Source organism: Ceratotherium simum, chromosome 35 (genome assembly GCF_057802395.1).
Source record: "Ceratotherium simum simum isolate JZ-2026a chromosome 35, ASM5780239v1, whole genome shotgun sequence".
Lineage (NCBI taxonomy): Eukaryota > Metazoa > Chordata > Mammalia > Perissodactyla > Rhinocerotidae > Ceratotherium > Ceratotherium simum.
This window is the reverse complement of record NC_141934.1, coordinates 22052253-22078191: the sequence shown is the minus strand read 5'-3', so window position 1 is coordinate 22078191 and position 25939 is coordinate 22052253. Positions and strand designations below refer to the sequence as shown.

Below are 25939 nucleotides of genomic sequence, written 5' to 3'. Positions count from 1 at the left end.
ATATAACAGCAACAAGAATGACTAATGAGTACTAATGGCTCATGACAAGAGAACAAATGCTATTAATTATCTTAATATTTTAGGGGTATTAGTAATGTTTGTACAGTATTATTCATGAAAATATTATTAGCCTGTGTTAGGGGCAGTTGCTGGGCCCAGAACCAGGCTCACAACTCAAGTCTCTCTACCCCTCTTTACAGATGCGCAAGGGCTGGGACTTCCAGGGACACGCCCCCGTGGAGCTCTGGGGAGCCAATCCGCGCGCAGAAGGCGGGGCCCTGGGAGCGACAACGGTGCTATCCAATGGCCGACAGCCGGGGCCGCCCGTGGCCAATGGGCGCGCTCCTCCGAGATGGTCGGAAGTGGTGAGGCGGCTGTGGGGACCGTTGTTCAGTGTTCGGGGCCGATTGAGCAGGCTGGTTGTCCGTGCCTGGCTGGTGTGCTCGACGTCCTTCTTCTCGTCCCTGGTGAGTGCAGCGGCGGCCGGCGCCTGGGGGTCTCCGGCGGCCTCCAGCTCGGGCGGCGGCCGGCATCCCGCGGGCGGGGCGTGTGGGCGAGGGGCTCTGGGCCGGGGGTCGCGGTCGTCAGGGGAAGGATGCCCGCGTCGCGGAGTCCCCTCAGGCCGGTGGGGAGGCCGCGCCCTGTCTTCAGGGGACCGGAGCCGCGACTCCCGGCGGCGCCGCCCCTCCCGGCCTTGGCCCGGGCGGCTGGAAGCGGGCGTCGTCCGGAGCGCCGCGGTGGGCACCGCGCCCCGGCCCGGCCTCGAGCTGCCGGCGTGGGGGTCGCGGGGGCCTGGGGCGGGCTGTGGGTCGACGGGCCCGGTTCGAGTCCCCACCGACCAGCCGTGGGGCGGCCACTGTCTCCCTGGACTTCCGCTTTCGCGGTCTCTCAAATGGGGACAGTGACTTTCTCCTCCTGGGCGTGTGGCCTGGACGAGGAGATTGTCCGTGTGAGGCGTTGAGCCGTCAGTAAGCGCACGGGAAGCGTTACTGCCGTTGTTGGCGAAGCCGGTGCCGCTGCGCTCCCGCTCCCCGCCCTCCCCACTTCGCCGGGAGGGGCGGTTGGAGACGGCCTCCGGGGGCTGGACCCCGAGGTGCGAGCCCCGCCCTTTCGGGTAGAGCGGCGGCCCCCGAAGTCCCGGAGAGGGGCTCCTCCGAGGTTGAAGGCTTGCCTTCGCCCCTTGACTCCTCGCTGTGACCCTTGGAAGGGTGGCCAGTTGTCGGCGTGGGGAATTGGAGGCCCAGGGAGGTTAAATCACACGTGTACTGAGTGGCAGAACCGGAACTGGACCCTCAAAGGGGCGGACCCCGAGCGCTGCATGCCACCCCCCGTCCCCTGCAGCTAGAAAACGGGGCGCCTCCCTCGTGGGAGGCTCTGGCTGGAGTGGGTGGCACCGGGAGTCAGCCGGACAGCCCTGGGAAGCGGGCTCTCTTTGCATAGCTAGGTGCTTCCATCCCTAGCTGGCGTTTCACATCCGAGTGGAGATCTTGAGTCACGTCAGACCCTTCTGTGGTTGAGCCATGAGCGTGGAGTATAGTGCAGTATCCGCTCTGTGCTACGGGATCGGCCCTTCGCGAGTCGTTGCCGCTTTCCAGTATGCTCTTCCACATCTACCTTTGCTTTCTCTTTGATTGCCTTCTAGGCCCCTGTCTGAATGGGTTTTCCCCACTTCCATCTTCTGTCTTCTTTACATGGCTGGCTCTTGGCACTTCAGGTCTTAGTTTAAATGTCGTCTCAGAAAGTTCTTCCCTCACCACCTTTATCTAAAGTAGATTCGCTCCACTCTGTCTATGTACTTTTCCGTCAGAATACTCACCTTAAGGTATATCTATTTCTTTGCTTGTTTTCTGTGTACTACATCTATTAGATGACACGCTTGTTTCTTTAATTTGTAAAGAAACTGCCGGGGCACGGTTTCTGGCACACAGGATCTTAATTAACATGTCAAATGAATGAATACTTTTTTTGAAAAGTGAGTTAGTTTGGAAATGTCAAAACCGTTAAAAAGAGCCCTATAAAGAAATAATCTAGGGCCGGCCCCGTGGCTTGGTGGTTAAGTGCGTGCGCTCCGATGCTGGCGGCCCGGGTTCGGATCCCGGGCGCGCACCGACGCACCGCTTCTCTGGCCATGCTGAGGCGGCGTCCCACATACAGCAACTAGAAGGATGTGCAGCTATGACATGCAACTATGACATACAACTATCTACTGGGGCTTGGGGGGGGAAGAAATAATCTAAAGTAAATATTGGTAATAAAGTTGCCAGTGGTCTGCTTTCAGCACTGACATCTTGCTTAAAAAGAAGGAAAAACTTGACAGTGGAGAAATCTGGCAGGCGCCGTCTCAACTAAGGGACCAAAGTTAACATCACCTGTAAAAATAAGACTGCTGACATCATGTGCTTTCTGACATAATGCACCAAGATGAGCACAGCATCACTTCTATGGTGTTCTTGCCAAAAATGTATTAATCATGAAAAAACATCAGACAAACCCAAATTGAAGGACATTCTACAAAATAACTAGCCAGTACACTTAACAAGGTTGTGAAAGATGAAGAAAGGCTGAAAAAATATGCCAGATTAAAGAAGGTTGAAGAGAAATAACAACTAAATGCAATATGTGACCCTGGATTGGATCCTGAACCAGAAAAAGGGTATTAGTGGGATGATTTCTGAAATTTGAATAAGATCTATAGCTTAGTTACTAGTATTGTATTAGTTTCCTACATTTGATAATTTTACTTTGGTTGTTTATGATGTATTGGGTGAGGGGTATATGGCAGTTCTTTGTGCTTGTTTGGGCATGTCAAATGATTTTAAAATGAAAATTAAAAAGTGATAGAAAGTAAAACCCAAGTGTGTTGGGTATTAAATAAAATGCTTTAACACACTAGTTTTGGTGACATTTTCTGTGCACTATTTTTTGTTTGTGTGTTTTCCATGTCATGCTTAAAGCAGAAATGAAATTGAAAGTTCACACTTCTTCCTTTGTAGTTTTCAGGAAGAGCTCAAGATGGCTGAATTTCTAGATGACCAGGACACTCGACTGTGTGACAACTGGTGAGAAATTACATCTAAGAAATGTTATTGGAATGAGGACAAGCTAGCTTCTGTGTAAAGTGTTTGATTATTTATTGGCAGGTTAAAATTGGAGCCATATAATATGTCATGCAAATATGTGGGACTAAAGCCCTTTTAACAATTTGGATAAAATTGCCTGTTTTAGTAATCTGGCAAGATAGTTGGTTTAGGTAGCATTGAGTAGTGACTAGAGTGATGGGATAAAGCTGGGAGTTGGGGCTCTGGTTCCTGCCTTTAATTAGTTAATGACTTTTTGCAAGTCACTTGACTGCTTTGGAGCCTCACTTTTCTGACCTATAAATAAGGGAATTTATTTTTTGTCTTTCTGAAAAATATCATATGTTTTTAAAAAGATACTAAAAATATAATAAAATATTTGGACTAGATCGGTGTTTTTCAAAGTGTGTTGCAAAGATTTCCCTGAGTGGCTACAGTGGCTGTCTTTGGGAACAAGGTTAAGTGAGCTTGGCTCTACATCTAGTAGTGAGAGAGCAGTTCAACCAGGGCAGCTCAACTGTTTTCATAAAGGATTTTGCTGAAGGAATGTTCCAGTGCTTTAAAAAAAAAAGTCAAAGTCTTCCAGCAGTCCAGCTTAATCATTATCATTTTGTGATTCCAGAACTGTTAGTGAAGGCTGGGCGCAGTCTTGAATGTTAAGCTTTCTATTTTGGTGTTTTTAACCTACGTGAGTGACAAGAAAGAGCAACTCTTTCTTGCTGAAATGAAACTTAGGAGTGCAGCTAATCAGCTGATTCCTGGTTGGGATTTCTCAGGAACTTGGTATTTTAGTGATATACAAGTGCTCTTACTGAAAACAAAAGAAAAAAAGCAAAGCAGAACTGTCTCCTATGTTTAACTTACCAAACTGCGGTAGAAGGAAAGAGTTGTTGAATAAGGAAAATAGTTTGATGCAGATTGGTGAAAGGTTCAAGCCAGATAACAATTTTTCTTTTTTTATTGCCTTCTTTCTGCTCAGCCTTTGGGCAGGATTAGGATATAATCAGAGCATCTGCTGGCTACAATATTCTTTCCCTGCTGCATGGAATTAAGGTTTCATTTCTGTGAGGGTATCTTGCCTTATAGGATATTTTTTCCTACTTTGCCACTATCACTTTCTGCCATTTTAAAAACTATTATAGCTTTGCTTGGGTTTTATATGTACTATTGCTAATACAAAGTAATCAATGATACAAGTAACCACAAAAAAAATCATTATGATTTTATAAGAAAACAGACATACTGGGTTTAGCGTCAGTTAAGATTTTTCTTTTTTTTTTTTTTTTTTTTTTTTTTTTTTTTAAAGATTTTATTTATTTTATTTTTCCCCCCAAAGCCCCAGTGGATAGTTGTGTGTCGTAGCTGCACATCCTTCTAGCTGCTGCATGTGGGACTCGGCCTCAGGATGAACGGAGAAGCGGTGCCTCGATGCGCACCCGGGATCCAAACCCGGGCCGCCAGCATCGCAGCGCGCGCACTTAACCACCAAGCCACAGGGCCGGCCCAAGATTTTTCTTATTTTATCAGTGCACTCCAATTTGAAGGAATCTAAATCCTAGGACAGGGGCCGGCCCGGTGGCTTAGTGGTTAAGTGCGCGTGCTCCGCTACTGGCAGCCCGGGGTTCGGATCCTGGGCGTGCACGGACGCACCGCTGCTCCGGCCATGCTGAGGCCACGTCCCACATACAGCAGCTAGAAGGATGTGCAACTATGCCATACACCTATCTACTGGGGCTTTGGGGAAAAAAAAAAAAGGAGGATTGGCAATAGATGTTAGCTCAGAGCTGGTCTTCCTCAGCAAAGAGAGGAGGATTAGCACGGATAGCTCAGGGCTGATCTTCCTCACGAAAAATAAATAAATAAATAAATCTCTTAAAAATAAATAAATAAATCCTAGGAAAATATATAAATAACAATGCTAAAGGAGTTAAAAAAAGGATAAGTTAATGGAACGCTAATGAAAACAAAGTTATTCAGAGCCAAAGCAATTTATTTAAAGAAAAAAGCAGATTAACATGGAAGACTGACTAAACTTTCACAGACCTTCCATCTAAGTAACCCTGTTTAAATTCCAGGTTTTAAATTTTTGTCTTTAGAGCCATATTCCTATTGTTCCCTAAGAAAAGTTAAGGTACTCTTCAAAATGTGAGCTGTGATTAGACCCACTGGGCCAGTAAAAAGAATAGTTTGTTGTGATTGAAGATGTTTTTGCATATTATCTCTTTTCTTATGCTATCACTGATTAGGGGGAGAGTTCTGTTTAGGGAACAGAAGCTTCAATGTTAGAAGGTTCAACCTTTTATTTTTGCATGTAGTAAAGAACTGATTTCTGGCTTACTGTGTTTAACATTTGGAAGGCTACTGAAAATTTTTCTGGAAGCCTTGGCTTGACTTTCAGTCATTTCTATCTAAAATGAAATTTCATCTTTAACTTGCTAGTTCTTCCTTGGGGCTTTTAGCAGTTTTATTTAGATATGGAATTATATTCTCATTTATCTCACTTAACACATCTTGATTGTATCTGTAGGTAGGAAGCAAGTATATTGGTATTTTGTCTGATTGAAATGTTTGGTGGGACTATCTTGGCAGTTAAATTTAAAAAGAAAATCAGCAGGCAACTGTTTCATGTAATTGTTGCAAATATTTTTCCTTTTCTTTCATGGTTTCCTAAGAGGTGAAAATGTGTAATAGTAAATGCTTTGTGGTCTTCCCGACAGCTGCTTTTGTTTTTTTTTTTTTTTTTTAAGATTTTATTTATTTATTTTTTTCCCCCCAAAGCCCCAGTAGATAGTTGTATGTCACAGCTGCACATCCTTCTAGTTGCTGTATGTGGGACGCGGCCTCAGCATGGCCGGAGAAGTGGTGTGTCGGTGCGCACCCGGGATCCGAACCAGGGCCGCCAGCAGCAGAGCACGCGCACTTAACCGCTAAGCCACGGGGCCGGCCCCTGACAGCTGCTTTTGATTCTTGCTTCATGTTATGATTATGTGATCCTTAATATTTTTTGTTATAATTCTGAAATTTTAGTTGCCTTGTGTATATAAAATGCTCTATGTCAATAGGTTATCCTGAATAGCCCTGTAAAATAAAAACTATAAACATTTATTTTCTTGATCTTTTTTCTTTTTTTTGCTGTTAAAAGAGAATTATTGTCAAAATTATGAAAAAAGAACCCAGAATCTCAGCATCCCAAGCAGTAATTGCTGGCTTTAATTTTTTGTGGCATTTGTGCGCATATGATTTATAATCATGATATAGCTCTGCTTCTTTTACTTTGTTGGTGTACTGTATTTAACTTAGCTGTTTCCTTATTGTTTAAATATTTTAATGATTTTCATTTTTTTACCATTTTATAACACTAATGAAAATCTTCATCATCCCAAGCGTGGGATACTGGATTAAAGAATGTATAATTTTATGGTTGTAGAAACACATTTTCAGGCTATTTTTAAGCAATTTACACTACTACTCGTGATGTTTTGGAATGCTAGTTTCACAACATCCTTAATAGTGGGATTTATTAATTTTAATTTTTGTTAATTTAATAGGTTTAGATGATAACTTTGATTTATGGCTCCTTCTACTATATATCTTAATATTCTACAGTTAAAAAAAATCTTAAACTGAATTAATTTAAAATCAGTGGTTTCCTTAGAAAGCTAGGGATTTTGAAGAAATAGGAGAAGTTAAATCTGTCAAGACATTGCTAGTTTCCTTCCTTATCCATTGCGTTTTCTTCCCATCTCTCAGAGTTGATTGTTCTGTGTTACCTTCCAGTTTTGCTATGAGAGCTGCCTTGATAGTTCTACCATTGGATGAAAATGAATTTACATTTATTTGGTGTCTTGGTCTTTCAGATTGGGAGTATGACTATAGCTGGAGGCATGTCAGTGATCCTGCTTTGAAGTGTTTTGTAGTCTGTGTATGAAGATTAAAACTATAAAAGAGGAATAAGCTATCTACAACTTAGTGTGGGAGAGGGTTCTAATAGTATTCAGCTTCAGGGACAAAATAAAATATTAAAGATTAGCTATATAACTATCTATATTTATCCTATTCAGTATTTTTCTGAAATTTTATTCTAGGTGACATACTTTGAGGCACATTCTTTCAATGCAGTCTTTAACTAGACTGTGAAATTGAACTTTTCCAGTGGTCATATCCAAATGAGTAAAAAGTAAGGCCTTTGAACACTCTGTGCCCTTAGTGTGAGTGTATGTACACTCTTGTTAAATTTAAATGGTCTCACTCTTTCACTTAAGATTGTCGTTTTCCTCCTTTCTTTTCTATAACCTAGATATGATCTTTAATTGGATCCCTTAAACTAAAGGAGAATGGCAAAAAGTGAGTGAGGAGACAAGACTGGGGGAAGAGGTCAAGACTTAATTTTTGTATGGTTCTGCAGTGAAGTTTATACCAACCCAGCCAGAGAGCATATTCCTAACTAGGATTCACCCTGCTTTGAAAGGCATGTGGGACATAAAGGAGGCAATTTCTTCTTCCCTACTGACTATCCCAAAGCTGGCATCTGCTCTTTTTGGTTTGACTTTAGTGGAATAAATCTAATGAGCTTAAACCTACCTTGGACTGAGAGTGAAAATAAATGGTAGGCTTTTTTTGTAATCCTGAGGTGTGTCATTGTGCTTTGGGGCATGGACGGTTTTGGAAAAGCCTAGCTCACTTCTCAGCGTCTGACTTCATGGCGTTGGTTGTGATTAGCTCTGACGTCTAGAAGATGAGGCTGAGCTTTCAGAGGTAGTGCATAGCACTGATGACTCAGAGTGTTGCACAGAAGACTCAAAACTTCCAAGAGTTCTTGAAAAGCAAGGGTAGTAGCAATCATAAGAGCTTATAGACTAGATATTCATTAAAGAGAAAGAATGGAGACTAAAGATTGGACAGAACAGATTTCCATGTGATACTACTGTGCATAGGTCTGTCAGTAATGCTTTCCTTTTTTTGTGATCTATTTCTATAGCAAAAAAGAAATTCCTGTGTTTAACTTTACCATCCATGAGCTCCACTGTCGAAGGAACATTGGTGTGTGTCCTGTCTGCAAGGAACCATTTCCCAAATCTGACATGGAGACTCACATGGCTACGGAACACTGTCAGGTGAACCACCAAGTACTCAAATGTTCATAAGTGTGTTATACTTGCTATTGTGCAATAGCAAGTGAGCATGTTGTCACAAAGCCAATTTATGTTCTTACTTCTTACCCTAGGTAACCTGCAAATGTAATAAGAAGTTGGAGAAGAGGCAGTTAAAGAAGCACGAGGTTAGTTTCCCTGTACTGTGAAGGGAGTGAGTTACCATGGAGCCAGTGCTACTGAGATTATAGAGCCACGTGCAGAGCAGAAGCCAGTCTGGTTGAGTTTTTGTTCTCTACCAGCTCCATGCACACTGCCTCTCAAAGCCTATTTGACACTTTGACTGCTGCCAGATTCGGCTGCAGGGCTGTTGTGCCCCATGCTCAGGCCTCAGAGCCTTTACCTTTGGAACTGGGTCTATCATTTCTGCTGGGGTTTGGTTATTGGCAGCCTCACTGAGTGCTAAGCCAAGCCTTGTGTAGTCAGTGTGGGATGACCTCTTCAGCACACAGCCTGCCTTACATCTTGTAATTTCGTTTTGACTTCTTGATCACTTGGATAACATGCTGTTTACACCCAAAGAAATTCTTCAGAGAGCATTTGGTGAGAGAGAACATTTGGTCCCTAGTTGAGATAAAACTGGCCATAGTCAAATGAGCATACTTTTTTTTTGAATGAGCATTTTTTTTTTAATTTAATCAATTAATTAATTTTTCCCCCAAAGCCCCAGTAGATAGTTGTATGTCATAGCTGCACATCCTTCTAGTTGCTGTATGTGGGATGCAGCCTCAGCATGGCCGGAGAAGTGGTACGTCGGTGTGTGCCTGGGATCCGAACCCGGGCTGCCAGCAGCAGAGTGCGCGCACCCAACCGCTAAGCCACGGGGCCAGCCCAGTGTTTCTTTCTTTCTTTTTATTTTTTTGTGAGGAAGACCGGCCCTGAGCTAACATCTGTTGCCAATCCTCCTCCTTTTTTGTTTCCCCCCCTTTTTCTCCCCAAAGCCCCAGTAGATAGTTGTATGTCATAGTTGCACATCCTTCTAGTTGCTGTATGTGGGATGCCGCCTCAGCATGGCCAGACAAGCAGTGCATCGGTGCGTGCCCGGGATCTGAACCCGGGCTGCCAATAGCAGAGCGTGCTCACTTAACCGCTAAGCCATGGGGCCAGCCCCCTTGAATGAGCATATTAATTCATCAGTTAAAAGATCCCAACAACTATTTAGTTGGTGGTGAAACAGGAGTGTGTATATGTGTGTAAAAATTCATCAAGATATGCACTTAAGATTTGTGCATTTCAGGGGCCAGCCCCGTGGCTTAGCGGTTAAGTGCGTGGGCTCCGCTACTGGCGGCCCGGGTTCAGATCCCGGGCACACACCGATGCACCGCTTGTCGGGCCGTGCTGAGGCGGCATCCCACATACAGCAACTAGCAGGATGTGCAACTATGACATACAACTACCTACTGGGGCTTTGGGGAGAAAAAGGGGGGAAAAAAAAAAAGGAGGAGGATTGGCAATAGATGTTAGCTCAGGGCTGGTCTTCCTCAGAAAAAAGAGGAAGATTGACATGGATGTTAGCTCAGGGCTGATCTTCCTCAAAAAAAAAAAAAGATTTGTGCATTTCATTCTATGTACCTAAAAAAGCTAATAACTTATAATTTTAAAAGATAATTTGGGGGCCAGCCTGGTGGCGTAAGCAGTTAAGTGTGCGCACTCTGCTGCGATGGCCCGGGGTTCGCTGGTTCGGATCCCGGGTGTGGACTGATGTACCGCTTGTCAAGCCATGCTGTGGCGGTGTCCCATATGAAGTGGAGGAAGATGGGCATGGATGTTAGCCCAGGGCCAGTCTTCCTCAGCAAAAAGAGGAGGATTGGCAGACGTTAGCTCAGGGCCGATCTTGCTCACAAAAAAAAAAAGATAATTTGTATTCAGTGTAGAAAATTTGGAAAATGTAAAAAGAAAACAAGAACCACTCATAACCCCATAGCTCAGAGATAAACGTCTCATTAATACTTGAGCACTCTTACTTTCATTATTTTTTCTAAGCATCTGGCTTCTGTTTTACTAGGCCTCACCAGCAAGGTGGTGGGGTTATCACTGAGGTCAGATTAGTAATGATGGTGAGTATTTCTCTGGCTCTGACATCTACCTGCTGCATAAAACAACCTCTAATCAATTGCCCCCTCTTCTAGCTTCTCTCCCAGTTATATCTGGGACTCACTTGGTAATACATCAATCATTATAAAAGTACAAGTACAAAGTATTTCCTAACATTCCTGCAAGTCAGACTATGACAGTTGTAGACCAGAGATTAACTAAAGAGTTTTAAAAAATTCTCCTTAAAAAAAAAATTTAATTAAAAAAAAATTTTTTTTTTTTGTGAGGAAGATCAGCCCTGAGCTAACATCCATGCCAATCCTCCTCTTTTTGCTGAGGAATACTGGCCCTGAGCTAACATCTATGCCCATCTTCCTCCACTTTACATGGGACGCCGCTACAGCATGGCCTGACAAGCAGTGCCTCGGTGCGCCCGGGATCTGAACTCGGGCCGCCAGCAGTGGAGCACGCGCACTTAACTGCTACGCCACGGGGCTGGCCTCCCACCCCAAAATTTAAACTTTATTTGCTGTTCTGGTGAGTTACTAGCACTTTTTAGGGTTGTTAACAAAGTACTTACTATATTATCTGGTATGTGCCAGCAATTATTTGCTCTTTTGCTGTTGCGTAACTTAAATCAGTGGCATTTTTCTAATAAAACTTGAAGAAAAATCTTTCTGAAGTGGTATAATAGCTACACGGTATATAGTTTTAAACCCACAAAAGCATATATGTAAAAATTGTCTCTCTTCCACCTCTGTTCCTAGGCTCTCTTTATCAGTTTCTTGTGTTTTCTACAAGAGATAGTCCACGCATATACAAACAATGCTAAAAATGTTTGAAGTAGCATTTAGAATAGAACTTGGGTTTAATCTGCATGAAAAGAAATTTTTGCTCTTTGGCACAGTGGTTATAAAGTATGTTTTTAAATGATGTTATGTTAAAGTTCTGATCTTAAGTTCCCAAGTTTTGAAATGTGTATATCATAGTAACATATTATTTTATATCTTTTTAATTTTTAGTACTTTAGTGACAATTTCAAATTAAGTATAAAAGTTTTGTCCTTTGTCCACTGAGTACATTTGCACTCTTGGGGTCCTCTTCATTGGTGATTGCTGGCTTATTTGGTCAATTTAAAGCCAGTGCTATATACAAATGTATATAGAATGTATATCAGATTAGAAAAATCAGTGTCTTTCCAAAGGGCAGTCTCTTTTCCTCATTACCAAGTACGTAAGACAAATTGGAGGAGTAACGGGAAATTGGGCTGGTGGAGCTTTGGCAAACATATCTGAATTGTTATGCTTTTGCTATTTGGCCCTGGGCAAAGATTTTGGGTTACTTTGTAATGTGTGCACAAAATGATAATAGGGTGGCTAAGTGAGTAAATTCCTTCTAAGAGTTTCCTTCTTTTTGTAGAACCTGGTGACAGGGACAAAGAGGGAAGCTGTGACTCTTAAATACATAAAGAAGCATGGCAGGTGAAGCTAGGGTTGGAAGAAAATGTTGAAGTCTACTTTCTGCTTTCTTTGCCCTGGACTAAAACATGGCCTCTCTTAGATCCGCATAGTAACTGCCTCATTACTCTGTGTTGCAGGAGACCGAGTGTCCTCTACGGCTTGCCCTTTGCCAGCACTGTGATTTGGAACTTTCTGTTCTTAAACTGAAGGACCATGAAGATTACTGTGGTGCCCGGACAGAGTTATGTGGCAGTTGTGGGCGCAATGTCCTGGTGAAAGATCTGAAGACTCACCCTGAAGTTTGTGGGAGAGATGAGGAGGAAAAAAGAGATGAGGTTGCCATGCCTCCTAATGCATATGATGAGTCTTGGGGTCAAGATGGAATCTGGATTGCATCCCAACTCCTCAGACAAATTGAGGCTCTGGACCCACCCATGAGGCTACCCCGAAGGTCCCTGAGAGCCTTTGAATCAGACCTTTTCCATAGTAGGACTACCAACCAAAGGAACATGACAGCCCAATTTCCAATTCAGAATAATCTATGTGAGTTGTGTTTGGGATTAGAAAACTGGAATGATATCAAAATCTCAGGGAAAATGGGAACAGGGCTTTGGGGCCAAATAGTTTTTAATTATATATAAACCTGACTGTAGCTAGGTAACCTTAGGAAGAATACCTGACTTTCCTGTAGATGGGAGTGACAGAACCTCTTTGCTATTGGATTACAGTTAGGGTTGATGATGACGACAATGCTGTTAATAGCTAACATTTACTGAGTCTACCCTGTGTGCTTCAGGCATTTGCAAAGTGCTTTACGTGTATTAACTCATTTAGTTCTCACAACAGTCTTATGAGGGTAGGTAAGTAGTAGAGCTGGGATTTTAATTCAGGCAGTCTGACTCCATGCTTTAAACCATTCTGCTATGATGCAGAAAATGTGTGTCAAATGTCTAGGACAGTGCCTGTCTCATAGTTACAGCCCAATAATACTGCTTATTAATAAAACAATTAGAATAATAATGGAGCCTTTTATCATGGCGGACTTAATATTTGGAGTCTTATGAGAACTGGAGGGCTGGGCTGCTTTTGTTCCTGCACAGATGCCTGTCAGCCTTCAATATTTGCTAGGCATGGTCTTGAGCTGAGGGGTGGCAACATCTCTAATGTATTTTGAGTACTGGTTGTTTTTTTTCCAGTGGAAGAACAAGAAAGGCAGGAAAGGAATAGAAGCCGACAGCCCCCCAAAGAGGGTGGTGAAGACAGTGCAAACTTGGACTTCATGTTGGCCCTAAGTCTGCAAAATGAAGGCCAGGCCCCCAGTGTGGCAGAGCAGGACTTCTGGAGGACCGTATGTGAGGCAGACCAGTCCCGTGAAGATCCCAATATTCTGAATGACATAAAGAGTAGGTTTGTTTATTCTGCAGTAGCCTCTGTCTCTACAGTTTTTTGAAGTCTTACACTATACAATTTATATAAAATTGTAAGTTTTTCATGGGTTAATTTGCCTTTTTTGTTTGTTCCTTTGCTTTTGCCAACTTTTTATTTTTAAAAATGGTCAGAATCATACAGTGAATATCTATATACCCCTCTTCTATATCACCAATTTTAGTATTTTCCATTTATCTTTATATATGTATTTTCCCCCCTGAACCATTTGAGAGTAAGTTGCAGACATAACATTTTATACCTAAATACATCAGCATGTATCTCTTAAGAACAGGGGCATTCTCCTGAGTAAACACGATACAAATAGCACTATCAGGAAATTTAACATAAGTTCTCTACTTGTACTTAATGTCCTTTAGAACTTTATCCAGGATTATGCATTGTGTTTAGATCTTTTTGGGTTCCTTTTTTTTGTGAGGAAGATCAGCCCTGAGTTAACATCCAATGCCAATCCTCCTCTTTTTTGCTGAGGAAGATTGGCCCTGGGCTAACATCCATGCCTGTCTTCCTCTACTTTATATGGGACGCCGCCACAGCATGGCTTGACGAGCAGTGCGTTGGTGCGCGCCCGGGATCCGAACCAGTGAACCCCGGGCTCCTGAAGCGGAGCGCGCACACTTAACCACTGCACCACCAGGTGGGCCCCTGGGTTCCTTTAGTTTAGTTCCCCATCCTCTTTTTTTTTTCTTTTAGGACGTTGGCACTTTTGAAGAGTCCAGGCCAGTTGTTTTGCAGACTATTTCTTTCTCAGTTTAGATTTGTCTGATTGTTTTCCCATGTTTAGATTCAGGTTACAGTTTTGGCTGGAATGCTGCATTGGTGAGGCTGTGTCCTCAAGATGTCAGTTTGTCCTGTTGTTCATTAAAGTGGGGTCTGTCAGATTTTCTCCCTTATGTAGGTAGCTTTTTTCCTTTTATAATAGCTAGATGCAGGATGTTATTTTGAGATTGTTGGGGAATAGGATATTCACACAATCTTTTATCTAGCAGTTTTAGTATTCATTGATGTTTCTTGCTTGAATCAAGTATTACTATGGCAATTGTAAAATGATGATTTTTCTGTTTCTGTTCTTTGTCCTATATTTATTAGTTGTCATTCTTCTATAAAGAACTTTGCTTCCCTCCTTGCCCCCATTTAAAAATAATTCTTTCTTTAGTATTATTGAACTCATGGATTAAAACTAAATTTTTAAAAATAAAAGTTGGATTGTGAGCAGTGAACCACCCTTTGAGTCTTTGTTTAGAGAACAGTATGTTTGAGGGATGCATGTCATATTTAAAACGCTCCATGCTGGGGCCGGCCCCGTGGCTTAGCGGTTAAGTGCGTGCTCTCTGCTGCCGGCGGCCCGGGTTCGGATCCCGGGTGCGCACCGAGGCACCACTCCTCCAGCCATGCTGAGGCCGCATCCCACATACAGCAACTAGAAGGATGTGCAGCTATGACAGACAACTATGTACTGGGGCTTTGGGGGAAAAATAAATAAATAAAATCTTTAAAAAAATAAAAAATAAATAAATAAAACGCTCCATGGGCCGACCCCGTGGCTTAGTGGTTAAGTGCCTGCACTCCGCTACTGGCGGCCCGGGTTCGGATCCTGGGCGTGCGCCGACACACCGCTTCTCCAGCCATGCTGAGGCCGCGTCCCACATACAACAACTAGAAGGATGTGCAGCTGTGACATACAACTATCTCCTGGGGCTTTGGGGGAAAAAAAAAATGAATAAAAATTAAAAAATAAATACATAAATAAATAAATAAAACGCTCAAGTTGTAAGAGATGTGAGGGACCTGAAAATTAAGCAGCTCTCAGCCATGATTTTTCTTCATGCCACTATATGAACAGTAGGATTTTTTTTTTTTTTTTGTGAGGAAGATCAGCCCTGAGCTAACATCCGTGCTAAGCCTCCTCTTTTTGCTGAGGAAGACCAGCTTTGAGCTAACATCTATTGTCAATCCTCCTCCTTTTTTTTTTCCCCCAAAGCCCCAGTAGATAGTTGTATGTCATAGTTGCACATCCTTCTAGTTGCTGTATGTGGGACGCGGCCTCAGCATGGCCTGACATGCGGTGTGTCGGTGCACGCCCGGGATCCGAACCCTGGCCGCCAGTAGTGGAGCGCGCGCACTTATCTGCTAAGCCACGGGGCCCGCCCCTGCACAGTAGGATTAACTCTTAACATTTTGTTGATTTAGATAAAATAGGAATTGGTCCTGGACCCAAACACTGAAGTTTGGATCTTATGTGGCCTGGTTAAAGGAGGTAAATGGTGGCGTGTAAATAGAAACTTGGATAGGTGATGATGTATTTTTCCTGTTTAAAAATTTTTGTACTGGGTGCCGGCCCCATGGCGTAGTGGTTAAGGGCGTGTGCTCCGCTGCTGGCTGCCCAGGTTCGGATCCCAGGCGCGCACCAATGCATGCTTGTCAGGCCATGCTGTGGCGGTGTCCCACATAAAGTGGAGGAAGCTCAGCACGGATGTTAGCTCAGGGCCAATCTTCCTCAGCAAAAAGAGAAGGATTGGCGTGGATGTTAGCTCAGGGCTGATCTCCCTCACAAAAAAAAAAAAAAAATTTGTGTTTTCTTAATTATAATAAATTATACTAATTTGAAAAGTAGTAAATATATATATGAAATGTTTTATTTCTACTATCTATTCTAGACAGTGGTTGGTTAACATGTAAATTCAAAGACTGGATAAGATGAGTCTATGGCTCTGTAGAGGGTTATGTCTCCACAGGTCAAAAAACCACTGTTTCAGGCTGTATTTTCTTCCTTAAAAAGAATGCTTTTTGTATGTAGAGGGTTTTTAAAAATAGATAATTTGCATATGTAATAAAAAGATGGTATACACGTTAAATGGGTGAATTGTATGGTATGTGAATTATATCCCAATAAAGATGTTAAAGAAAAAACAGATAAAAATCATAAAAAAAAATTAAGAGGAAAAAACGTAAAAGGAAACGTGAATCTCCTCCTCACCCACTACTAACAGTCTCCTGGTTCTCTGCAGAGGTCACCATTTTCTCAGCAGGTTCTTAGGTAGCCTTATATTCTTCGTATATAAAAAGATGTGAATGTATAATACAATGGGACTGTTTAAAAGCTGGTGTTATTAGGGAGACTTCCTGAATTTTGGGGAGTAGATCAAGGCTTCTCAGTGTTTGGCTTTGGAGTCTTTTCCATTTCTAGGGTTGACGACCCTTTATGGGACGTTGATATTCAGGTTCTCTCTTTTGTTACCTTTGATCCATTCTGTTTTTTCACCTGATAGTTGCTGCTTCTTTCCCTTAGAAAAATGCCTTAGTCCCAAAGAAAGTGTTTGCCAAACACTGAGCAGCATCTTTTTTTTTTTTTTAAAGATTTTATTTATTTATTTTTCCCCCAAAGCCCCAGTAGATAGTTGTATGTCGTAGTTGCACATCCTTCTAGTTGCTGTATGTGGGACGCGGCCTCAGCATGGCCGGAGAAGCGGTGTGTCGGTGCTCGCCCGGGATCCGAACCCGGGCCGCCAACAGCAGAGCGCGCGCACTTAACCGCTAAGCCACGGGGCCGGCCCCAGCAGCATCTTTTAATGTGGGTCTCCTTATCAACCTTTCTGACTTGACTTTCATCAGAGCATTTTTAGATTGGTGCTGAAGAAAGTAAAATTATAATAGCGTAGTAATGACAAATGAAGACTCTGGATTCAGTGTAGTTTCTTTTATTTTCTCCTTTCTTTGTCATTTCTTAGATTGCTTTATTGACTTTTGTTTGTTTGCTTGTTTCATTCTGTTTTTCATCTCTACTGGTTTGGAATTTATATTCTCTGTCTCTATTCTTGTAGCAGTTGCCCTGGAAATTTCAACATATTACTTAACAAAGACTAAATTTAATCAGCCTCATCACACTTCTCCCAATTAATACAATACCCTTAGAATTTGGATCATCCCTGGGGCCGGCCCCATGGCATAGCGGTTAAGCGCATGTGCATGCGTGCTGGTGCTCGTGCTCGGCTGTTGGCGGCTGGGGTTCAGATCCCGGGCTCGCACCGACGCAGCGCCTGTCAGGCCATGCTGTGGCAGCATCCCACATAAAGTGGAGGAAGATCGGCACGGATGTTAGCTCAGGGCTAGCCTTCCTCAGCAAAAAAAAGGAGGATTGGCATTGGATGTTAACTCAGGGCTGATCTTCCTCACAAAAAAAAAAAAAAAGAATTTGGATCATCCCATTATGACTTAAATGCCACTTGTGTGTTAATGTTGTCTCTTGTTTTTTTTTTTTTAACACCATGATAAAGACATTTCTTGTTTTATACTCATTGTATTTATCATTTTATTTACTATGTGTTTACCATTTTCTTTGCTTACCCATTCTTCCTTGTTTTCTCAGAACTTCCTTCTAGGATAAATATCTTCCTGAGTTCATTCTTTAGAAATTCTATTGAAAGTGTCTGTTGACTGTAAATTCTCTATTTTGGTTTATCTAAAATATCTTTATTTTGTCTTCATGGTTTCTCTAGTCATACAATTCTATATTGCCAGTTATTTTGTCTTAGTTCTTTGAAGATATTTTATTTCTTGGCTTCTTTTGTTGGCTATAGAGAAGTCATCTGTTAGTGTTAATTGTTATTTCTCTCTAGGTACTCTGTCTTTTCTGTCTGGCTCATTTTAAGGTCTTTTTGTCTTTCTGCAGTTTCCTGATGATTTCTCTGGCCTTCAATTTCTTGGGATTTGCTGACCTTCCTGATTCATAAATTTAGTGTTTTTTATCTATATGGAAAATTGTCATCTGTTGTTTCTTTGATTATTGCCTATCTTCCATTCTCTGTAGTCTCTCCTTGAATTCCATTTATTTATTTATTTATTTATTTATTTTTGTGAGGAAGATCAGCTCTGAGCTAACATCCATGCTAATCCTCCTCTTTTTGCTGAGGAAGACCGGATCTGAGCTAACATCTATTGCCAATCCTCCTCCTTTTTTTTTTCCCAAAGCTCCAGTAGATAGTTGTACGTCATAGTTGCACATCCTTCTAGTTGCTGTATGTGGGAAGTGGCCTCAGCATTGCCGGAGAAACCGTGCGTCGGTGTGCGCCCGGGATCTGAACCCCGGGCCGCCAGTAGTGGAGCGTGCACACTTAACCGCTAAGCCACGGGGCCGGGCCTTGAATCCCATTTAGGTGTGTTAGACTTCACTCTATCCTCCACGTTTCTTTTTTTTTTAAAGTGTTCTTTTTTTTTTTTAATTTTATTTATTTATTTTTTCCCCAAAGCCCCAGTAGATAGTTGTATGTCATAGTTGCACATCCTTCTAGTTGGTGTATGTAGGACGCAGCCTCAGCCTGGCCGGAGAAGCGGTGCGTCGGTACATGCCCGGGATCCGAACCCGGGCCGCCAGTAGCGGAGCGCACACACTTAACCGCTAAGCCACAGGGCCGGCCCTCCTCCACGTTTCTTAGCTTAAATTTTCCATTTCTTTCTCCTCTGTGCTGCACTCTGGGTAATTTCTTATCTGTCTTCTTTCTAATGTATTGTTTAATATGTTCATTGAGGTTTTCACTTCAATGATTATATATTTTTCATTTGTTCTATTTGATTCTTTTTTCTTCAGTATGCCTCATCATTTTAAAATAATCTTTTATATTTTAGGTAGTCATAGTCCAATTCCCCTTTTAACATATCTTTAAACATGTTAAATATATTTATTTTTCTATTGTGTCTAAAAATATATCTAAAATCTATTTTTTGCTATTTGTTGTTTCTACCAACTCTCACTCATGATGGCTTGCTGCCTTCCTCTTGTGTGTTTGTGTGTGTGTGTGTGTATATGTGTGTGTTTTAACATTAAGTTTTCTGGTGTGTTCTTCTGACAGTATTTATATATGCTTCCAGCAGGTGCAAAGGGATACTACAGACTGGGATAATTTTAAATTGAATTTTTGGCTTGAGCTTTTTAAAATCATAAATGTGAATTTATAAAAAAACATAAATGTAGATTCTGGACTTAAACCCATGTAAAGGCCAAACTCTAGTTACTGATCCTTTTTTTTTTTGTTTTTTTTGTTTTTTTTTTGTGAAGAGATCAGCCCTGTGCTAACATCCGCCAATCCTCTTCTTTTGCTGAGGAAGACGGCCCTGGGCTAACATCTGTGCCCATCTTCCTCCACTTTATATGGGACGCCGCCACAGCATGGCTTGCCAAGCAGTGCGTCGGTGTGCGCCCGGGATCCGAACCAGCGAACCCCGGGCCGCCGCAGCGGAGCGCGCGCACTTAACCACTTGCGCCACCGGGCCGGCCCCGTTTTTTTGTTTGTTTTTTTTTTTTATATAATTTTATTTATTTATTTTTCCCCCAAAGCCCCAGTAGGTAGTTGTATGTCATAGCTGCACATCCTTCTAGTTGCTGTACGTGGGATGCGGCCTCAGCATGGCCGGACAAGCGGTGCGTTGGTGCGCGCCCGGGATCCGAACCCGGGCCACCAGTAGGGGAGTATGCGCACTCAACCGCTAAGCCACGGGCCGGCCCATAGTTACTGATCCTTAATAGAGACTTTTCTCTCCTCTATTCAGAGCCACAACCTAGTTAGGCAAATTTCGTTACCTCCTCTCATTGTTCACCTTCTGTTTGTTCAGCAGTCTTACTAAGGCTGTTGTGTTTTGGGAATCCTGGGTTTAAAATTGCTCTTATTAGGCCGGCCCAGTGGTGTAGCGGTTAAATGCGAGCGCTCCACTGCAGCGGCCTGGGGTTCGGATCCCGGGTGCGCACTGACGCACCGCTTGTCAAGCCGTGCTGTGGCAGCATCCCATATAAAGTGGAGGAAGATGGGCACGGATGTTAGCCCAGGGCCAGTCTTCCTCAGCAAAAAGAGGAGGATTGGCAACAGATGTTAGCTCAGGGCTGATCTTCCTCACCAAAAAAAAAAAAAAAAAAAATTGCTCTTATATTTATTTATTCAAATTGCTTTTCTTCAGCATTGTTTTTGGTATTTTGTACTAGGAGGGTATTTTCTGATATTTGTCTGCTAGTAACATATGAGCCTCAATTTCCTCATCTGTAAAATGAGAATATGTAGGATCTACTTCATAAGTTTTTTTGAGAATTGAAATAATGCACAGAATGCTCTTAGATTAGTGCCTAGTTATTACACATTTAAATTTCTTCCTTAATTAGAGCAGTAGGTAAGCTACTACTTGACTGCTACTCAGGAAATGGCGACAAGTAAATCTGTTTCCATAGTGGAAGTTTTTTGCTTAGGGTTTGTCTCTTAGATGGTTTCCCTTTGAGGATTTACAGCCCCACAAATTGCTACATCTAAGAAATGTCAAAGGAAGTCAAAATTTATATGAAACCCCACAAGGAGGATAAAAGACTGAATCAAGCTTGTTTTTGTTCATTTTGAGTCTGACTGTGTGGCCTGATACCTAGGTGCAGCTGATGACACCATGTTGCCTTGTGAATTTTGTGAGGAGCTCTACCCAGAGGAACTGCTGATTGACCATCAGGTGTGTTGTGAATTACTTGAGGGCTTTCAGTAGGAATGTGTGCAGGCCATAGTTGGTGTTGCAGGCCACGTGAGGTCTTGAGAAAACTATTTTAATACAATGCCTGTGGTAGGAGTGGCAACTGTGCTTTTTCCCATGGTGTGACTGACATATGGGTATGAGAACTCAGCCTTGTTCCCTCTTGGAAAAAGTAATGTTTATTTCGGCAGCCCCAGTTGCTCCCTCCAAGCCGTGGTGACTAGTGTCTACTGACCATCTGGTCTCCTCTCATGCCACATTCTGTTTTTTTTTTTTTTCTTTTTTTTTCCCCTTTTTCTCCCCAAAGCCCCAGTAGGTAGTTGTATGTCGTAGCTGCACATCCTTCTAGTTGCTGTACGTGGGACACGGCCTCAGCATGGCTGGAGAAGCGGTGCGTCGGTGCGCGCCCGGGATCCAAACCCAGGCCGCCAGTAGCGGAGCGCACACACTTAACTGCTAAGCCACGGGGCTGACCTCATGCCACATTTTGATTTATCGGAGCCGTACTGAAGTGCTTGCAGTTCCCTGGAAGGGTCAGGGGTCTTTTTTGCACTTTACTTTTTCTGGCGTGAAGGTGTGTGGCCTTCCACTCCTGCCTCGTCAACACACCCAACAACGTAGACCCTTTACTTGTAGACTTCGTTCAGATATGACTTTGAGGAACCCATCCTGAGGGACACTGTGAAGGCTAGGTCGGAGGTCTCACCTATGTGCTCCCCGAAAGTCCTGTGCCCACTTCTCTTTTAGCCTATCACCCTGGGATGTGGTCTCCTAATCCTCTGTTGGTCTACATCACTAGGCTGAGTTCCTTGAGGACAGGTTCTGGGTTTTCCTGGTTTCTGAATCTCTCAATACCTGGTATGTGAAAAGTGTCTGATGTTTTTTGAATGATTGACAGTTCTTGAACCATTTAGGAATGACTAGAGAATAGCCTTTGTGTTTGAGAATTACCTAGTGGAGGGAACCACTTTTCTGTCAACGCTCTTGCTCTCTCTGATTTGGTTTGGCTTAGTCTGGCATTTCCATAACTATTAAGTTGTTCCTGTGCTCTGGGTGGAACATACATTCTCCCCATAAGTGGAATAATACAGTGTGTGAATACATGTAGCTTTTGGTTTGGGAGCAACATTAGAAAATCCATTAATAGGGATAACCAAGAATATTTGGGCCTCTCTTACTGTATGGCTATGGGAAAAATCTTTTCAAATTAATTTAAAAAGAACAATCACATGAAGACAGTAAAATAAAATTAAAACAGCACAGAAATGTTTAAAATAAAAGTAATATGTTCCATCTGCATTCCCCTAACCCTTTTTAGTTCCTCTCCCTGACATTAAAAGAATTATTAAAATTTTATGACTTCTAGAAAATGTTGTTTTAGGAATGTAGTTTTTTCCTAACCTATGCTTTTTTTTTTAACCTATGTTTTTTGAGACAGACAAGCTGTAACCCTTCATGTGCCTTACCTCCACTCAATATGGGTAGCACTTCCCCCAAAGGGGTGGAAGACCCTGATAGCATCTTCCAGAAATATCTGCAGCAGGCTGCAAGTAACCAGTTAGACTCTTTGATGCGCTTGAGCCATTCACCCCATGTGGAGGACAGCATCATCATCCCCTGTGAATTTTGCGGGGTACAGCTAGAAGAGGAGGTGCTATTCCATCACCAGGTAAGAGTCCCTAGAGGACCCATCTGCTTCGCTCCACGTTGATGCTCTGTGAATGAACCAGAGGCTGGAGCTGAGAACGCTTCTTTAGCCTTTAAGTTGCATGCATACCTGGCCTGTACTGGCCGTGCCCTGTTTTGTGAGCTGTGTGAGGTATACAGTACTTCAGGCCTTCATCCTTTCTCTGCCTTCTGCCAACTAAAACCCTCATGTCACTAGCTGAGGCCCAAGGAGCCAGGACTCCATTTAAGCAGGCATGGAGGCTTGTCAGAGGGTTTAGTTGAGAGATTTCCTGAGGTCACTGATGCACTCTACTTTCGGCTGGGTGGGTTCTTCCTGTTGTGGTAGCATTTGAGTGTTGCATTCCAGGAGACCTGGGGGTCTAGTTCTGGCTTTGCCCTTACGGTTGACCCTGGGTAGGTCCTGTCCCCTCACTGTGGACATCTGTAAATGAAGGAGTTAGACTAGACAATCGGAAGTCCTTTTTCAGCTTTTGCAGTCTAGGATTCCAAACTGTTAGAGGAAAATACATTTTGTGCCCAATCGTGTTTGTTATGGGGAGCTAACACTGCAGGTATTTTCAGGGTCATTTCTGTAGTTGGTGCCATAAAGCTGTTGCTAGAACACCACACATTTCATTTCTGTAATAAAGACTTCTGCTTCTGGATCAAGCAGTAGATAAGTGACTGCTTGTTGTCTCCTAGGGGAGACTATGAAATAAGCAACCATATAAATACTCTATGGTCAAAGTACAGACATGATTTTCTGAGCTCTAAGACCAACCCTTCATCCCTCCACAAATCAGAGAGTGCTGCTGTTAGTGCCTTGGGTGCTAATGTGAATGATCGCTCCATTCCAGATGTGCTTCTTTTTAGTCCCAGGCCCTTCCTCTCAGTGGTGTCAAAGTCATCCCCCACACCGAGATAAGGTGTGTTTATCCAACCTGTTGTTCCTTTCTTTCTTCCCACTGCTCCCTCCTGGGAATGAATCAGTCCAGAGGTACTAATTCTAGTTTTTTTTGTTAGGACCAATGTGACCAACGCCCAGCCACAGCAAACAACCATGTGACGGAGAGGATTCCTAGACAGGATTTCCAGCCTCGAGAGACCTCGCCAGAGCTGCCCAAGAGGCGTATCAGACACCAGGGTATTAACCAGGGCTGAGCCAAGGCCGCAGGTCTGCTCCTGGCTCAGGCCTGCTTAACACTTCTCATCTGCTACTCTAACACGAGGGTTACCTGAATCCCAAATTACCAAGCACGGTAGGATCTCACTGGGGACTTCCTTGTGGCTAGTTGTAGTCCTGTGTTAGACCGAGCTGTCCTGAGTGTAGCTTTGTAGGGTAATGGCTTCGGGGACAGCCATGAGACATGCTTAGTAGTCAGTGCTTTTTCAGCTGGGGTCTCCTTTCTATGCACTTAGTGGATTATTTGGAGATAATTTTCAGACCTTACTGTGGCTGCCCTAGGCCCCCAATTCTAGTTGAAATATGCTTAGGGTACTCAAACTTATTAGTATTATTATTATTTAAGAGCCTCATGACTAGGCAAGTAAGCTGTTTTTGAAACCCAGCCACTACAAAGCCAATTAGAGATTATTTTTCAAGGTTTGCTTGCACATCATTGTTGAATGTTAGGAGGCTGTATTTGAGGACTCAGGTGATAAGTGTGTGATGTGGACAAAGTGTTCCCAGCCCCGTCCTGGAGACATGAGTTTCAGCAGCCATTAGGGGTGAGGCAGTTGTCTTCTACCCAGAATCTTTTTGTTCCTGCTCCGAATCCAGCACTAACAGCAAGAGCAGGCTTTTCCCTAAAGCTAGTTCTCTTTTCTCTTCTCAGGAGACCTGTCCTCTGGTTACATGGATGATATCAAGCAGGAAACAGCTAACTGGCCCACCTACCCGCTTCCCCCCAGCAGACCCATTAACAATATGACAGCTACCTCTAACCGACTGTCAACATCCGCATCAGGCCCCAGGCCTGGGTGCCAGCCCAGCCCGCCTCGAGTACTGAAGCTCAACAACCTAGACAGCCAGGGGCGGAATCGAAACAGCCATGATGGGGCCGTGGCCACTGGGCACGTCCCAGTGATTCACCCCACTCGAAATCTCTATCCAGAAAACCTTGTGCCCTCTTTCCCCCGTGGGTCTTCAGGGAGATATGGAGCAAGGTAAGAGTCAGTCGGAGTGGGCCTTGGGAATGAGTAGCTCAGGAGAACATGGGAGTGTGGACTTTGCTTGTGTTGTGGCCTGATTCCAAAATGTTCTTTTGCTGTCTGTGGGAGTGTTTTTGTTCATTTGTTTTGTCTCCTAGCAGCTGCTTGTGTCTGGTTCCAGCTGTTTCTGTTCTCTCTGAATTTTCTGACTTTTGCTCAGGAGCATCTCAGGAACTAGTTTCCAATCCTTCTCTTTCAGTGGTAGGAGTGAAGATGGCAGGAACTCCCGGGTCACCCCCACAACCACCAGCTACCGCAGCAGAACTGCAAAGGTAACCGGGGATCCAGCCTCTAATGCACAGTGAGGACTCAGAAGTGGATGGGGCTGGGTGGTTCTTGAAGTCAGGGGAGGAGCTGGGCATCAGGCTGATGTGGCTAAAGGACTGTTCTTTTGGCTTTTGATGAGGAGTTTTCTATACAGGCTTGACATTTTCAGGGCTCTAAGGGAGGAGTACTGCTTTTTCACTTTCTACATAAACTTTGTATTCTATTGTTCAACAGGCAAAAACTCCCAAGCAGCAGGGAGCTGGGGATGCAGAGGAGGAAGAGGAGGAGGAGTAATGGTGTCTGCAGAGAACCTGCATGTTGGTTCCATCTTCTCTGCACGGCAGCACTTGCCACAGCGCGGGCCCCGCCTCTCAGGCTCTCTGGCAGGGAAGACATTACAGATTTTTGCTCTTTCTAGGTTATGGCCATTCTGTGTCTTTTGAGACTGTGCTGTGGGAGTTTGAGGGTTTGAGGGAGGGTTAGCAGGGAGGCTGTTGAGAAACATTTCAGCTTTAGCTGCTGCCTTTTGGCAGCACAGAAATACACGTTATGGTCTCTCAGCCCACCAGGGCTCCATCTTTTGACATACTGTCACCACTACTTCTTGGTGCTGTGTGGTCCTGGTGGAAAGAGGAGAGAGTTTCTGGTACCCTCACCAGTGAAGTGCTTCTTTTCCCTGTGGGGGCCTAAATTTGGAAACTTTTGGGTAACCTCTCCTGTGTACTGTCTCCCCCCACTCTAGAATTTGGGCCTCTGGGGTGTGTGGAGGAGCTCCTATAAAGCCTTCAAGAAAGTTGCAATCTATGTTAGGAACAGGGTTTTTGAGATGAGTTGAGCTAGAGGTGAGTGGACTTGGGGCTTTGATTTAATCTGCTTCTTTGGCGTTTGGCTTCACTGCCTTCTGTTTCTGGTGGAGAGTGTGGCTCCTTTGTCTTCACTGGCTTCTGATGGAGAAGGCCGGGGGCTCCCTTTCCCTGCCAGGGCCATGCTGGGCTCTGCCCTGATCAGGATGGAGCCTGTGACCTCCGTGGCTTGCTCTGAAAACCAAGAGCCCCCTCCCCCTCTTTTTTATTTTACTGTTATTATTATAATTATTAACATCCTTGTAATAGAAATAAAGTTTTTACTTGGA

General features: G+C 43.5%; 1 protein-coding gene across 1 annotated transcript; it reads left to right on the top strand.

The window, feature by feature from the left end:
- Window positions 1-378: 378 nt before the first annotated feature.
- On the top strand, window positions 379-25939 carry TRAFD1 (TRAF-type zinc finger domain containing 1). The gene is made up of 12 exons (XM_087424201.1): window positions 379-467; window positions 2994-3059; window positions 8056-8191; window positions 8302-8355; window positions 11859-12264; window positions 12918-13124; window positions 20567-20643; window positions 22100-22330; window positions 23353-23473; window positions 24165-24495; window positions 24740-24812; window positions 25042-25939. Exons 2-12 carry the CDS (start codon window positions 3013-3015, stop codon window positions 25099-25101), a joined length of 1743 nt encoding a protein of 580 aa, XP_087280327.1. The 5' UTR covers window positions 379-467; window positions 2994-3012; the 3' UTR covers window positions 25102-25939.

Excerpts from the sequence above, each read along its gene's own strand:
- TRAFD1 (XM_087424201.1), top strand. The coding sequence starts at position 3,013 with ATGGCTGAATTTCTAGATGACCAGGACACTCGACTGTGTGACAACTG. Across the intron at positions 3,060-8,055 it reads ACTCGACTGTGTGACAACTG|CAAAAAAGAAATTCCTGTGT; the intron begins GTGAGAAATTAC and ends CTATTTCTATAG. Across the intron at positions 13,125-20,566 it reads TATTCTGAATGACATAAAGA|GTGCAGCTGATGACACCATG; the intron begins GTAGGTTTGTTT and ends CCTGATACCTAG.